Here is a 15,023-nt window from a genome sequence, read left to right as displayed (position 1 = left end):
GCAGGAGAGGCCACAACAGTGAGAGGCCCGCGTACCACACACACACACACACACACACACACACACACACACACACACACACACACACAAAAACTTTCTTTACTGATTAAAACCTTGATTTACAAGCCATAAAACACACCATTCAGTTACAGTGATTTATAAGGCATAAAATATATAGCAATTTATATTCATTAATTCATAAAACAAGAGCTTACTTTAGAGATCTGACTCATTTTTCAATAAAGGACAAGCCTAAAACTTTACCCTAGGGCCCTAGAACTCTTATCTAACAGTTGAAGTAAAATATTTAGAGAGCAACAAGACTCTCCCATCCTCAAAACTGTTAGAGTTAAACCAATATAGACTGATTAACAGTGGCAATAATGTTCAACTTGGATTAACATTCAAGCTATTTCTCTAATGGGTTTAAGTATAACAGATGCATTCATGATAGACTACCACATTTGAAAGCTGATTCATCAGAATATCTTTAGGTTAAGACTCGGAGTAAAATAAAAGTGTTTGCTCCATCAGAGCAGATGAAATATTACCTAGATCTTGTCTTGGCAAATGCGACTGCTCCATTAAATCTTGGGCCTCAGACTCAGTCAGCCGTTGCTCCTCCACATCAACAAACTCAAGCTCCTTTTGAGGTGGGCAGTTTCTGTTCTGAAGACTCCTTGAGAGGCTGTGCATATACCAACTATTATCTGACAACTGCGATTTAGACGGGGAAGACCTAGAAAAAAGGATGAAAGGAGAAAACCATCACTGTAGCTTGTGAAAGGACTAATCATACTTCCCAGGCAGCCAAGGCATAAGTGAAAGAGCTCACTGTCAGAGATCGGGAATGACTAGCAAGAGAGAACACGAGAGATGGCTAGGAGTCTGGATTCACGATGTCTGCCAACATGTCAGGGCTGACATATAACATCTCTCCTTAGGGTCTGGTCTGAGGCAGTATATCTCCTAGCTGTTTAAAAGCATGTCAGCAAATTTCACCAAATTATCCACTGCCACTCACTCAAATTCTATACACTATTTCAAATGAATGTATGAGAATCAGCTCTCTCATGAAAATAAGTTGATTCATTTTGACATTGCTACACTCATTCTTTCTATCCAATTTTAGCAGAATTCATAGAATCATCCCTACCTCCTACCTTTTCAATGTCTAAAGTCATTCTAAAAATAAAAGCCAGCTATAATATATTGTTAGAAGAGCATATGCACACAGTAATTCCCCTACTCTTTCAGGTGTTTAGAACTTTGCTGAATAAGATACTTATCAACAGATTTAAAGGACCTCAGAGATCAGATAACTGATTCAAACAATTATTGGGTATTTAGTATGAGTCAGGCACTAAAGCTAGGCTCCATGGATTAAAGATGAGCAAGACCTGAACTATTCCTCAAGCAGTCTAGCAGAGGAAGTTCAATCAATGTGTAGGTTTTTTGATAGAAGTCTCTATAGGGTATACTGGGGTGGGGGAGGACGAAGAGGAATATTTCATCTGAATATTAAACAGGTGGTTAGCTCAATCGGTTAAAGCACAGCAATGAGGTCATTACCTCTAATCATGGGCCTATGGAGGTCAAATCTTTTCATTCTCTATCACAGCCATCAGGCCATTATCACACCCTCAAAAATATATCCTCAGTCCAATCCAAGACACTTGGAAAAGATGGTGTGATTAGATTATTGACAACTTGTCACTATTCCCAGAGAGATAAGTGAAAATATACATACACTTGGTAGAAACTCAATAAATATGAATTCCTTTTCCTTTCTAGAGTCATGAGACGTGTGACTCTATCAGTTCTGAGACTCTATCCTGAACTATCAATTTGGAATAATAGTCCAGAACTTGTCCTTTTACTTTCACTGTGTTTTTATAAAGATCAAATGAAGAAGTAGATAAAGTATTTTTAAAACTACAAAGTGTTACACAGTCTTATATCAATAGTGATGTGAACAACATCCCTGGAAGATATTCTGAATATTTACTAGGGTAAATCAATAGCTAAACGTTTTCTAGGAAGGCAACAACTTCAATTAGGGCAAGGGCGGCCTTGGAGAAGTCTACCATCAGCCTCCAGGCCTGTTGAGGCTTTAGTTCTGTATTTTATTCTGACCTTGAAAAGGGACAGATCTACTGTGCATTTCTCATGTTGTAGCTCATGCCTTGTACAGGTCCAAAGAGCCTACATACAATTAAACAAAAGAAGTGTCCTAGGGCAATGAGAGGTTAGATATGTCTGTGTACAAAAAACTAGAGAAAGTATAGTGAAAAAAAATTAACACTAAAAGTTTAATGTAAGTACAGGTGTTACTTAACTACCAAACTTGACATTTATTACTTCTTACCTTTCCATTCCTGGTTCTTTATTTTTACTGGTAGAACAATCCGGAGATACTTGAAACTTGTCAGCAGAAAGGCTTTCTGGATTCTGGCTTATAGGATATTCACTACTTTTCTCTGAAGTTAATACTGCTTTAAATGGAATGAGAAAACAAAGAAATCTACTTTACTGCTTTGTCCTGATGGTGATAATTCAGGTGAGAATATCAATTTTTTTCAAAAGCAGCAATCTGTGACAATCAAATTGTTTTCTGTTTTTTTAAAAAATTTATTTATTTATTTATTCTTGGCTGAGTTGGGTCTTTGTTGCTGCACGCGGGCTTTCTCTAGTTGCAGCACAGGCTCGGTAGCTGTGGCACCCGGGCTTAGTTGCTCCGCAGAATGTGGGATCTTCCCGGATCAGGGCTTGAACCCGTGTCCCTTGCATTGGCAGGCGAATTCTTAACCACTGCACCACCAGGGAAGTCCCAATCAGATTGGTTTTTAAACAGGTATATCAGACAGAATTCTATAAACACAAGTGATACAGTACCAAATGGAACGCAATGACTAAAAAATAACAGCAACAATAAAAGGAACATTTTAAAACTGGGTAAATAAAGATACCCAGCTGAGACAAGGCTGAAAAAATAATATATTTATATTTTTTGGCCTGAATGATACGGACGTAAGAATAGGAAATGAATTTTTATCTCTGCAGCAAACTAAATTATACTAAAATCACCTCAGACAATAGGGAAGAGAAAGCACTGGAAAGCACAAAGCACACTCCCTTTTCCATCCCTATTGCCTCCACATCAAAGACTGTATAGGGCTTTAGCAAGATGAGCGGCCTCCGCCCGGCTGCTGCTGCTGCAGCCAGCACCTCGGTGAAGCCCATTTTCAATCGGGACACGAACGAGGCTAAGCGAAGGCTGCGTGAGCTCTACCACGCCTGATACCGGGAGGTGCCGAACACTATGCATTTATTCCAGCTAGACATCTTTGTGAAACAGGGATGGGATACAGTCCGAGAAATGTTTATGAAGAATGCCCACGTCATAGACCCCAGGGTGGCTGATCTTCTGGTCATTAAGGGAAAGATAGAACCGGAAGAAACAAAGTGTGGAAGCAGCGGACACAGGTCATGCGGTTTTTCCATGAAACAGAAGCACCAAGGCCAAGGGATTTCCTGTCCAAGTTCTATGTTGGGCATGACCCGTGAAATCACTCAATGGAAAGGTGCATGTTGATATTTAAATATTTTAGAGCACAAATAAACTCAATATATGATAAAAAAAAAAAAGACTGTATAGGATGGGGTTTTGGGTTTTTGCATGTGTGTGGAAATGAAGGAGGGGTCAGATGAGAAAGAAAAAAGAGGTGACATTTTGCTTCACATTTTCAATTACTAAGAAAATAATAAACCGAAAAACCAATACAAACAAAAAAACAAGGTGCCGACTGATAAGGAACCTGGAAGTAATACATGGAACTAATGATGAACTGGCACAAGAAAGGAAAAAACACAGAACAGACCCAAGGCAAAATTCTGGCACGTTAGTACATCCTTTTTATTTATTAATTCCTCCAAATGTATTAGTGTGCCACTGCTTTCTAGGAAGTGGCTTAAAGGCAGAAATATTTAAAAAGCAAAAACAAATACTTAAAAATTACAAATGTCTTCTATCCATTACAAAGTCACTGATGACTATAATTTATTTTGAGCTTTTATTAGAAAAGCCAAAATCCATAAATAAAGGCAGAAAAATTTAAACAAAGGGCTGTATTAATTAAACTATTTTTTTAAGACACTGGGTAGCCTGGGGGGAAATAATCATTGATTTCCTGAGTTAATCCTCAAATACATTATTTATAGTTTCCTTTATAGTCTTCTTTTCTGGACCTGTGAGTTTCTAGGAACACAAGAACCCTGCCTGGAGCTACTGTAAGGTGCTGAAACAAAGAAGGGTCTAACCATGAACCAGCAGGTTTTTCTTCCAATTGGAATGTAAAGTTTTTAATATAGGCATCATTTCCCCCCTAAATACAAGGTGATCACTGATAAAAGGAAATGTGCAATGTCTAAGGAATCACACCAAACAGAATTAATTATTTTTTTAATTAAAAAAAAAACTTATTGAAGTATAGTTGATTTACAATGTTGTGTTAGTTTCTGGTGTACAGCAAAGTGACAGAATGAACTATTGGAAAGGGCTTTTTTATTTTTTTAAGTGAAAGGGTGGGGAGGGAAAGGCCTCAGACACAAAAACAGATATTAAAAAGTCATTCCATCACCTGGACATTTAACATACAAGTTCCTCTTTTCACTACAATGGGGCCCAAGCTACAAAGAAAATAAGCTAACCTGAGTTAGGATTCAATAACTCAATAGTACCTTAAAAATACAGGGAAAAACTTTTCTGCTCTTCTTTTTCCTTAATCCTTATTTCATAGATGCAGTGATCCAGAGCCCAAGTACTGGAACAGTACTGTAGTCCCTCCTGAAATCATTCCTTCATCTGTGGGTCTTAATATGTTATATTCTTCATGGGTAGGGAATATGGGCCAGACCAAACATTTAATAAACTTACTGACTGCCTATTAGGTGCTAATAAGCATTGTTGAAAAGCATTGGGAAGAATCAAAGAGAAAGACATTGAAAAGGAGGAAAGAGATATTGAGAAATGATAAACTATAAGCTTTCAGGAATGAACGTACTGTAGGGCAGAAAAGCTCAGATGTGTCTGAAAGTCATTTCAGCTGTAATGGACTACGATGTTACAAATGCTAATGTTTGCCTTATGAAAGACAGGTAATTCAGGAGGAAAAAAACAAAACAAAAATAAAAACAAAGTGCCTGATATGAAATAGCTTTACCTGCAGAGGGAGGTACACATCATTCATAATGGGTAAGAATACACGTTTGAACAAAAATATTATGCAGGCTTGGGAATGACCCTTAGGTAAACAGTAGGGCAGATCTAGGCTGAGGGTAGGACATTTGATGTAAAGATCCTGGAAAAGGAGCTTTCATCATCATTAAGAATACGGATTCTTAAAAAATAAAAACTGGTGAAATATGATTAAGTCTAGAGTTTCGCTCATTACTAGTAATGTGCCAATGTTGGTTTCTTCGTTCTGACAAAAGTACCATGGTAATGTAAGATGACAACATTAGGGGAAACTGAAACTAGGTAAAGGGTAGAGTTCCTGTAGGAACTCTCTGTACTATCATTGCTGCTTTTCTGTAAATCTAAAGTTATTCAAAAATAAAACATTTATTTAAAGAATAAGTCATTTTAGTATAGCTGAAGGTAAACAAAACTCCTTTTCCCAGGATTAAGAAGTTTGCTTGAATTTCAGTTAGACTCACACCAATTTAAGAGGGAAAAAGGCACAATACTTGAGCTATTAAGTTGATGCTCAAAATGTTTCAGAAATAAAGCCACAAAATTCCAGAATCCATACCCAGAAATTTTCTTTCAGTAACTCTAGAGTGGGCTTCAGAGTGTTAATCATGTGAATTAAAATATTTATTGAGTGCCTACTGTGTTCCAGGCTCAGGTGTAAGGGTTCTCTGCCCAGATGGAGCCTACATTCTAGTGGGAGGTAAGGAGGAACTCTAAACAATATGCAAAACAAATTAGATATTGTTAAAAGTTAAGGGCCTTCCCTGGTGGCGCAGTGGTTAAGAATCCGCCTGCCAATGCAGGGGACACAGGTTCAAGCCCTGGTCCGGGAAGATCCCACAAGCTGTGGAGCAACTAAGCCCATGTGCCACAACTACTGAGACTGTGCGCCACAACTACTGAAGCCTGCGCGCCTACAGCCTGTGCTCTGCAACAAGAGAAGCCATCGCAATGTGAAGCCCGCACCCCAACGAAGAGTAGCCCCCGCTCACCGCAACTAGAGAAAGCCCGAGCGCAGCAACGAAGCCCCAACACAGCCAAAAATAAATTAAAAAAAAAAAAAGGTTAATAAGGGCTATGAAAAAACGTAACAGTATAACAGGGTAAAGTGGGGCCGGAAAAGTCAGAGACTTAAAAATTACAATAAAAAATACCGTGGTTATAGGTGATCTCCTTGAGAAGTAGCCTTTGAGCAATTTGAACAACATATTCAAGTTGTGCAAATATAAGTGGCTCTTGATATTAAAGCTCATTTTAGGACTTCCTTGGTGGCACAGTGGTTAAGAATCCGCCTGCCAATGCAGGGGACACGGGTTCAATCCCTGGTCCAGGAAGATCCCACAAGCTGTGGAGCAACTAAGCCCATGTGCCACAACTACTGAGACTGTGCGCCACAACTACTGAAGCCTGCGCGCCTACAGCCTGTGCTCTGCAACAAGAGAAGCCATCGCAATGTGAAGCCCGCACCCCAACGAAGAGTAGCCCCCGCTCACCGCAACTAGAGAAAGCCCGAGCGCAGCAACGAAGCCCCAACACAGCCAAAAATAAATTAAAAAAAAAAAAAGGTTAATAAGGGCTATGAAAAAACGTAACAGTATAACAGGGTAAAGTGGGGCCGGAAAAGTCAGAGACTTAAAAATTACAATAAAAAATACCGTGGTTATAGGTGATCTCCTTGAGAAGTAGCCTTTGAGCAATTTGAACAACATATTCAAGTTGTGCAAATATAAGTGGCCATGGCAGACACTCTCTGTGGAGTTGGGAGAGGGGAAACTTTTTTTTTAAATGGAGAAATTCTCATAAGCCTCTCCTCCCTCCTCTCAACATTCACCCACCTACCTCAAAACTCTGAGGATGTTATAATTTCATGAGAAAGTAGACCAATGAGTAAGTTTACCACAAAGGATAGAGTAAAAGCTCTTTCATAAAAAAAAATGTTTTATGTAGAAATTCAGAAGAAATTTTCAGTTTTTCAAATCCACAGTAAAATAGAATATATAAAAGTATAGCACTTATGGAAAAAAAAAAGCCACAAAGAAACATTTTGTGTACAGATCTTCAGGAAAAAATAAACTACCCCCCCCCCAACAAAGATGAGATAGTAGATTCACACACATATTCAAAGCCAGACAATAACATTTTATATCTGATGCATTAAAATTGAAAGTCTAGTCTGTTTTTAGATTGAAGGTGGTGAAAGCACCAATGAGAATTGTGATGGTGACGAGACTTGGGGCTACATTATCTGGGAAATGAACTAAATGAAGATAGTTACAAAGAATGCATTTAAGGAAATACATTTTTGAACCACTGCCATAGCAACAGAGTTCCTAGCTTCTCATGCATGAGCTACTTACTGTTTCTCTCTGAACATAAAAACACTACAAGGCACACTCCGGGACCAACGCCACTCTCCTGAATAATTAAGAGTAGAGTTCCTAGAAAGACTCAAAGGAAGGCCCTTTGGCCCCCTGTAGGCCTGAGGAAGGGAGAACGAAGAAGGGACTTTAACACTAAGTTAGCTGGGTAGCTAGCACTCTGGGAGTGCTAGTTCCTAAGCACCAGCTCCTTCCTGGAACCCAGGCCTATGCCTAGCCTCTCACTGCATGTCTGTGTATTTGCCCCTGTTTAAAACCCTGCCTGATGTGTTGTCTTACACAGGCTTTTTCCAGTTAAAACTCAAATTTTCATCTCACTTTCCTTCCTTTATGCCAGGTTATTTCTCAGCTCAGTGCTCACTTCTTATAGGGAGTCAGCTCAGAGCAGCTCCACCTGCCCAGTTACTCCAAATGCCTCATCTTGTTGATAACAATCATGTTGTTATAAAGCACCTGTCTCTGCCACATAATTGGGCTTTCTGTGGATCAAGGTGCAGTTCCTGAAGTATATATAGACGTCTCTCTCTATAAACCAGAAAGTAGATTAAATAGGGCTTTGTGATCTGACACCAGGGCTATAAGAAACATGTCTGAGTGGTTTTTTTATAAGCTTTCTAAAATGATGGGGTTACCTATTTCCAATCTGCCCCATGACACTCAGCTTCCTGTGGGCGCCCCATAGCATTTGCTTACTGTGGGTACTCAGATGACGATGCTTGCTGACTGTCTTGGGCCCTCTGAATGGTGAATTAGTTGTAAGCAGGGACTAGAAGCAGGGCTCTAAGATTTCCCACGGAGTGATTCAGCAAATATATGCTGAGCAAAGATCATAAAATGTTGGAGCTGGGTCCATACTTTTCAGAAAGAGATAAAGGCTTAGGGAGGGAAGAATTTTGCTTAAGGTAAACAGTTTGCTCAATATTACAAACCTTTTTCTGTTGTGTTTTGTTCCAGATTTAGCAGGTCCTCAGGGGCACAAGAATCGGCTATGAGGGAAGGGGAGCTGTGAGAACGCTGGCTCCCGTGCTGCTCTAACACAGCTTCCAGTTCGGCCATTTCCTGCTGGATCTTTAGCAGGTTATCTTGCATGGTATCCCTCTGCTGCAGACACGAGAAACGACACCAAGAAAGTTATACTCTTTTAGAAACTTGCCAGAAATCAAGAATATGTTACACCAATTAATTTTAGCATGGGAATTGAAATCACCTAGTATGGAATTATGAGTTCTGGCTGAGCAACTTTTTTAAAACTTATTTATTTATTTATCTATCTATGGCTGCGTTGGGTCTTCGTTGCTGCGCGTGGTCTTTCTTTAGTTGCGGTGAGCGGGGGGCTACTCTTCCTTGTGGTGAGCGGGCTTCTCATTGTGGAAGTTTCTCTTGTTGCACAGCACGGGCTCTAAGCACGTGGGCTCAGTAGTTGTGGCATGCGGGCTCTGGAGCGCAGGCTCAGTCGTTGTGGTACATGGGCTTAGTTGCTCTGCGGCATGTGGGATCTTCCTGGACCAGGGCTCAAACCCGTGTCCCCTTCATTGGCAGGAGGATTCTTAACCACTGCGCCACCAGGGAAGCCCTGAGCACCTTTTAATCTGACCATATTCATGCAATTAATGCCCATGAAATTATTTCAGAAAGATGTTAGAGGGGGAGAAAAAATTCCTCAAACCCTCCCAAATAGGCTTGTTTTATTGTGATGTCCTTTTGAAGTTGGTTATTTTCTTTTAAAGCTAGGGAGTGAAAAAATAAGGTACTTAAAACACTTTTGGTATTTAAAATTAGCAAGATTCTGTTAACATCTTCCACAGGCTGCATTTCAAAAATTTGGTATTGTGGCACTCATAAGAGATTTGGGTTAGTCCATATAAAAATGTCTAATCTCTGGCTTGTGAGGTCTCCTCCTTTTCTGGGATTCTTTGAACATTTAGTTTCTAACAGACAAGCAAAGAGCTAATTCATTAATTTATCTATTTATTCATTCAACAACTATTTATTGACCCCCTATTATGTGTTAGACACTGGGGATACAGCCCTAGAATGGTGCTGCCATTCTAGATGGGGACGGGGTACCTAGAGATGGCTGCAGAGAAGAACTGGCTATATGGAAGGATCCAGCAGAAAGAGCCCTCAGAAAGCCTGTAAGGCCAGTTATTGTTTTCAATTCAAGATAATGGGCTCCTCTTGCTTATGAGGCTCCTGATGTTTATTTCTCCATATGAAGAAGAAATCTGCTAAGTCTAAGGTTTTTGATAAGTGAAGTATCTGGTAAGTAAGGAGCTCTCCAAAATATACATTTTTTCATTACTTTTAGAAGGAGCATCTATAGCTTCCAGCAAACCCTGAGGAAACAGATTGTTTCACCCTGTTTCTTCTGATCCTCGCAAATGACTTTGCCCTCTACTAAAAACAAGCCATCTACTTTCTCCTGCTATACTGAGTTCACAGTTTTTAGGAGGTTTTTATGACTGGGAAATGCATTCCCTGATCCACAAAGGCTTCCACTGCTACCCTGAGACTGCTTTGCTGCCAATGTCCACAGCAGCACCATTGCCACCACGTGGTGTCTTGTGAGTAGTTCCATCACTGATCAAATCCTAGCCAAGGGCTCACCTCAGTAAATCTGGAATGAAACCAGGATACCTGATAAGCTTCAAGGAGCTCTATCAGTCACTACTGCCACAACCATCACATCTAACTTCTGTGGCCATTAAATAGGTTAGAAAATCAGAAAAGTAATGGGAGAATTATAGGTAGATAACTTTCCTTTGGGTTTTCCCAAAGGAAAACTTGGACAAATTCCCCTGCAGGCAATTGGCCTGATACATTTGGGAGACTAAACCCAAATTGGTTACCAAGTTTTCTTGATTCTAATTCTTATGTTTCTTGAATTAGTCCTACTTTTCTTTTCTTTTCTATTCCCACTGTGCTACTCTGATATCTACTTTTAATACAGCTAAAGTTCCCTAAAAGCCATGTTTATCATGTCTCTTTTTTCCATTAGGAGCTTAGTTGTATACAACTGCTCATATAAAAAGTTAACACTTTCTGAATACTGTATAATTATTACTCGTTATTGATCTCACGATAAATTCCAAATTCCTAAGCACAGCATTCAAAAGGGCCTTCACGGGCCTCGCTGGTGGCGCAGTGGTTAAGAGTCCGCCTGCCAATGCAGGGGACATGGGTTCGAGCCCTGGTCCGGGAAGATCCCACATGCCGCGGAGCAAGTAAGCCCGTGTGCCACAACTACTGAGCCTGCACTCTAGAGCCCGTGAGCCACAACTACTGAAGCCCGCGTGCCACAACTACTGAGCCTACGTGCTGCAACTACTTAAGTCCACGCACCTAGAGCCTGTGCTCCGAACAAGAGAAGCCACCGCAACGAGAAGCCCACGGACTGCAACGAAGAGTAGCCCCCGCTCGCCGCAACTAGAGAAAGCCTGCGCGCAGCAACGAAGACCCAACTCAGCCCAAAATCAATCAATCAAAAGGGCCTCCACACGCTGATCCTATCTCTTGTTTCTCCCCAAAACCACCACGTATGCCCTGTTTTCCAGTCACATGGGACAACTTTGTGTTTCCTGGGCATGATTTCATGCCTCTGTGCCTTTGCCTTGATTTACTGCCTTTCTTCTCTTTCCACCTGGAAAAAATTCTCATCTTTTAAGGTCCAGCTTGAATATCTCCTCCAAAAGTCCCCACCAATAATACATCTCCTGTCAGGAACAGATGACCCCTCAGTGCTTCATTTATACTGCTAGTGCATTAGTATACCGAAGTGGAATACCTGTTCCTCCTAGATGGATGGAATCCTTCCTTAATCATTATTGTATCCCCAACACCCAGCAGGCAGTAAGCATTTAGTAAATGTTTAATGCAGAAATGAATTAATGAACAAATATAGTTAATCAGTCTTTGATAAAGAACAGATACTGATGATACCAAATTAGGATTTATCTCCTATATATGTCTCCCCAGTTCTGTATAAACAGACCTTGGGAAAAGATCCCACTTCAATCATTTTGCTTGTTGGAGCTACTCTAGATTTAAGTTAGCCCTGAAATCTGACTTTGGCTCTGTTTTGGGTAGATGCTTGATAAAAACAGGTTATAAAATGAATCTTGAACAAATAGACATATATCTCTGGGAACAAGATCAGAAATATAGAAAACAAGGAGGTAGTTTATTGAATGTCAAATATTATACAATATGGCTAAGGCAGATGGAATCAGAAACCGAACACTACTACAACTCTAAAACGCAAGGGATAAAAAGGTGAAAGTCATGTTGACAGAGCCCCAAATCCACACTGAGAAAGGATCATAGTAATTGCAAACAGAGAAAAGGCCTCCTAGGGAATTCCCCGGCGGTCTAGTGGTTAGGACTCTGTGCTTCCACCGCAGGAGGCACAGGTTCGATCCCTGGCTGGGGAACTAAGATCCTGCAAGCTGTGCAGCACAGCCAAAAAAGAAAAAAAAAAGGACTCCAAAATCTTTTCATTAATTTAGTCACCATGGCAATCCTGCAGAAGTGGAGAATACAGGTGACAATTCAGGCACAGAACAGGCAGTGGTCTCAGAGGTTTCTTCCTGACTCCAGCAGGCTTCAGTCCTAGAGGGATTTGCGCTTTGTTGAAAACAGGCAGTAGAAGACAAGCCCTCTATCTGTAGTCCTCATAGCAATGCCAAGACTCAGAAGTTTAGAACTGGATACCACCCAGTGTTGGCAAAGGTATAGGAAAATGGGAGCTACCAAGTACCACAGGGGCTGGAAGAGCACAGCTTGGTTCAGTCTTTCTAAAGGACAATTTAATAACATGTATCAAACAGAAAAATTCCAGTCCTAGGAATTTATACTAAGGAAGTCATTGGGGATGTGGGCAAATATTTAGCTATCAAGATAGTAATACGGGGACTTCCCTAGCGGTGCAGTGGATAAGACTCTGCACTTCCAATGCAGCGGGCCTGGGTTTGATCCCTGGTCAGGGAACTAGATCCCACATGCATGCCGCAAATGAGAGTTTGCACGCCACAACTAAGGAGCTTGTGTGCTGCAACTAATGAGCCGGCAAGCTGCAACTAAGGAGCCCACCTGCTGCAACTAAGACCCGGTGCAACCAAATAAATAAATAAAATTTTTTTTAAGATAATAATACAGTGCTGTACCTGATAGCAAACTGTGTCTCTTGCCCTGAAACCCTCATATTCAGCAATAGGTTGAATAAATCATGGTGTACACAAGGAAAGAATACTATATAGTAGTTAAAAATAAATTCATTGAAGGAAATTTAGTGACATAGTAAAAACAATGTAAGTTTTTTAAAGATAAGGTGTATACACACACACACACACACACACACACCCCTGTGTACAATAGGAAGAAGAAAGAATATATACCAATAAGTTAGTTAATAGTAATGATTTTTAATGCATAGAATTTAATTTTTAAAATAATTAATACAAGTTCATGGTATAAAATTCAAGGCACAAAAGGATATTCAGAGAAAAGTAAGGCTTCCTCCTTCTCCTCCCAATCATCTACTTCCCCACCTGAAGGCAACAACTATTACCTGTCTTTTGTATATCATACCAGAGATAAATGTTAAAATTTACCGAACCAATCTCTCTCTTTTTTTTTTTTTAAATTTTTGGCTGTGTTGGGTCTTAGTTGGGGCATGCAGGATCTTTCATTGTGGCAAGTGGGCTCTCTAGCTGTAGTGCGCAAGCTCAGTAGTAGCGGTGCACAGGCTTAGTTGCCCTGTGGACTGTGGGATCTTAGTTCCCCAACTGGGATGGAACCCGTGCCCCTGCAGTGGAAGCACGGAGTCTTAACCACTGGACTGTCAGGGACGATTTTTATTTTTCTGTATTTTCTAAGTTTTTTATGATGCACATATTTTATGATGCACAGTATTATAAGACTATCAGCTTTTCTCAGTTTTATCTAATCTGGTATTTCAGGAAGTTCAGAAAAAAATGTCATTTTTTGCTAGCAGCTGAAGGTGTATTTAAGGTTTAGGTGAGAAAAAGAAGTCATGGCAGGATGATTCAAGGTGGTCCAGATATCTCCATTTTAAGAATGTATATTCTATAGTTCAGAGATGATAAGTAAATTGCCTAGAGTAACACAGCCAGGTACAGAACTCTCACCAATATTACCACCAGCAACCACTGTGTCTGTATTCTAAAAAAATAAGTTGAGGGTCTTCCCTGGTGGTCCAGTGGTTAATACTGCGCTCCCAATGCAGGGGGCCTGGGTTCGATCCCTGGACAGGGAACTAGATCCCGCATGGTGCAACTAAAAAATCCCACATGGCACAACTAAAGACCTGGCACAGCAGAAGGAAGGAAGGGAGGAAGGAAGGGAGAAAATAAAGCTGAATGAGTCTGAAGTTTTGAAAGTGAGAATTTAGAAAATTTTGGTGCCACTCCTACAACATAAAAATTAGGAGACAGAGCCAGGTTCTGTGAGGAATATGATGTTAATTTTTAGATGCTGTGGTAGAGAATGCTTTTTCTAGGAGACTATTCTGCCTGGAGTACTGAAATATTCATGTTGCCGAATGTTGTAGATATGACAAAGCTGTTACCCCCCTCACAAGTCACCAAAATATGGGATATTGACCACTAGGAACAAGAGGTAAAATTGTGTACTTTTTGAAAGAAAAAAGATGACTTACAGGCACTGAAGAACAAATAACTATACGATTTAAAAAGAAAAAACAAAAAGAAGTATCCACCAAACAGTGAAAGGCTAGATAGTGTCTAACAGGAAGAGAACTCTGTAGGTGTCAATTTGGTACTGAGAAGAAACACACCCCTCTATTTGATACAGTAGTGTTTTCATATATGTTTTTGCTATAGGGCAAATGGGTTTTGAAGGTTTCACTTATTCATTAAATTCAGTATTTAGTGTTCCGCAGTGAGCATGTTGGTATGTACGTGTGTGTATGAACTAGGAGGCAACGTGTTCCATCTCGGTGCTTACAATCCAATTTGAGGAGACTAGGTCCCACACACAACTGTTATACCATTAATTCTAAGAGGTGATATAAGCAAATGTAAGAATGCGGGATGCATAGCACTGAGAACACCACACACACATCCCCATGTGCTTTTTACCTGAGTGGTTAAGATATCGCTCTGGGAGGACAGCCCCAAACAGTCTTCAGAGAGGCTTGTTTCGCTCTCATACTCGGATGCTGCTTCATCTTAAATGATAGTAAAAACAGAGATTCAGATGTAAAAACAGACAGCCAATACTCCAACTTGCAGTACCTGTTTCTTCTCATTGACAGGACAAACTTCACATTCATGTCACACAAAATGATTATACTCTTTGGGGACACCGGATTTCCTCTTAGGAATCGTAAGGATGAAAACCAGAAGCAAGTC

The 15,023-nt window shown here is 40.3% G+C and overlaps 1 protein-coding gene and 1 pseudogene across 1 annotated transcript in view; one reads left to right on the top strand and one right to left on the bottom strand.

Moving 5' to 3' along the window:
* BRCA1 (BRCA1 DNA repair associated) overlaps positions 1-15,023 on the bottom strand; it is a 49,341-nt gene that overhangs the window by 5,523 nt on the left and 28,795 nt on the right. Inside the window, exons 11-14 of the mRNA XM_028498119.2 lie at positions 14,751-14,839; positions 8,562-8,733; positions 2,369-2,495; positions 552-739 (exon numbers count right to left, since the gene is read on the bottom strand). Coding sequence (XP_028353920.1) covers positions 552-739; positions 2,369-2,495; positions 8,562-8,733; positions 14,751-14,839 — 576 coding nt within the window. The remainder of the gene's footprint in view (positions 1-551; positions 740-2,368; positions 2,496-8,561; positions 8,734-14,750; positions 14,840-15,023) is intronic.
* LOC114487711 (NADH dehydrogenase [ubiquinone] 1 alpha subcomplex subunit 6-like) lies at positions 3,188-3,567 on the top strand (annotated as a pseudogene).

This window comes from Physeter macrocephalus, chromosome 14, assembly GCF_002837175.3.
Source record: "Physeter macrocephalus isolate SW-GA chromosome 14, ASM283717v5, whole genome shotgun sequence".
Taxonomy (NCBI): Eukaryota; Metazoa; Chordata; class Mammalia; order Artiodactyla; family Physeteridae; genus Physeter; species Physeter macrocephalus.
Note: the sequence above shows the minus strand (reverse complement) of the source record. Positions and strands in the feature narration are given on the sequence as shown.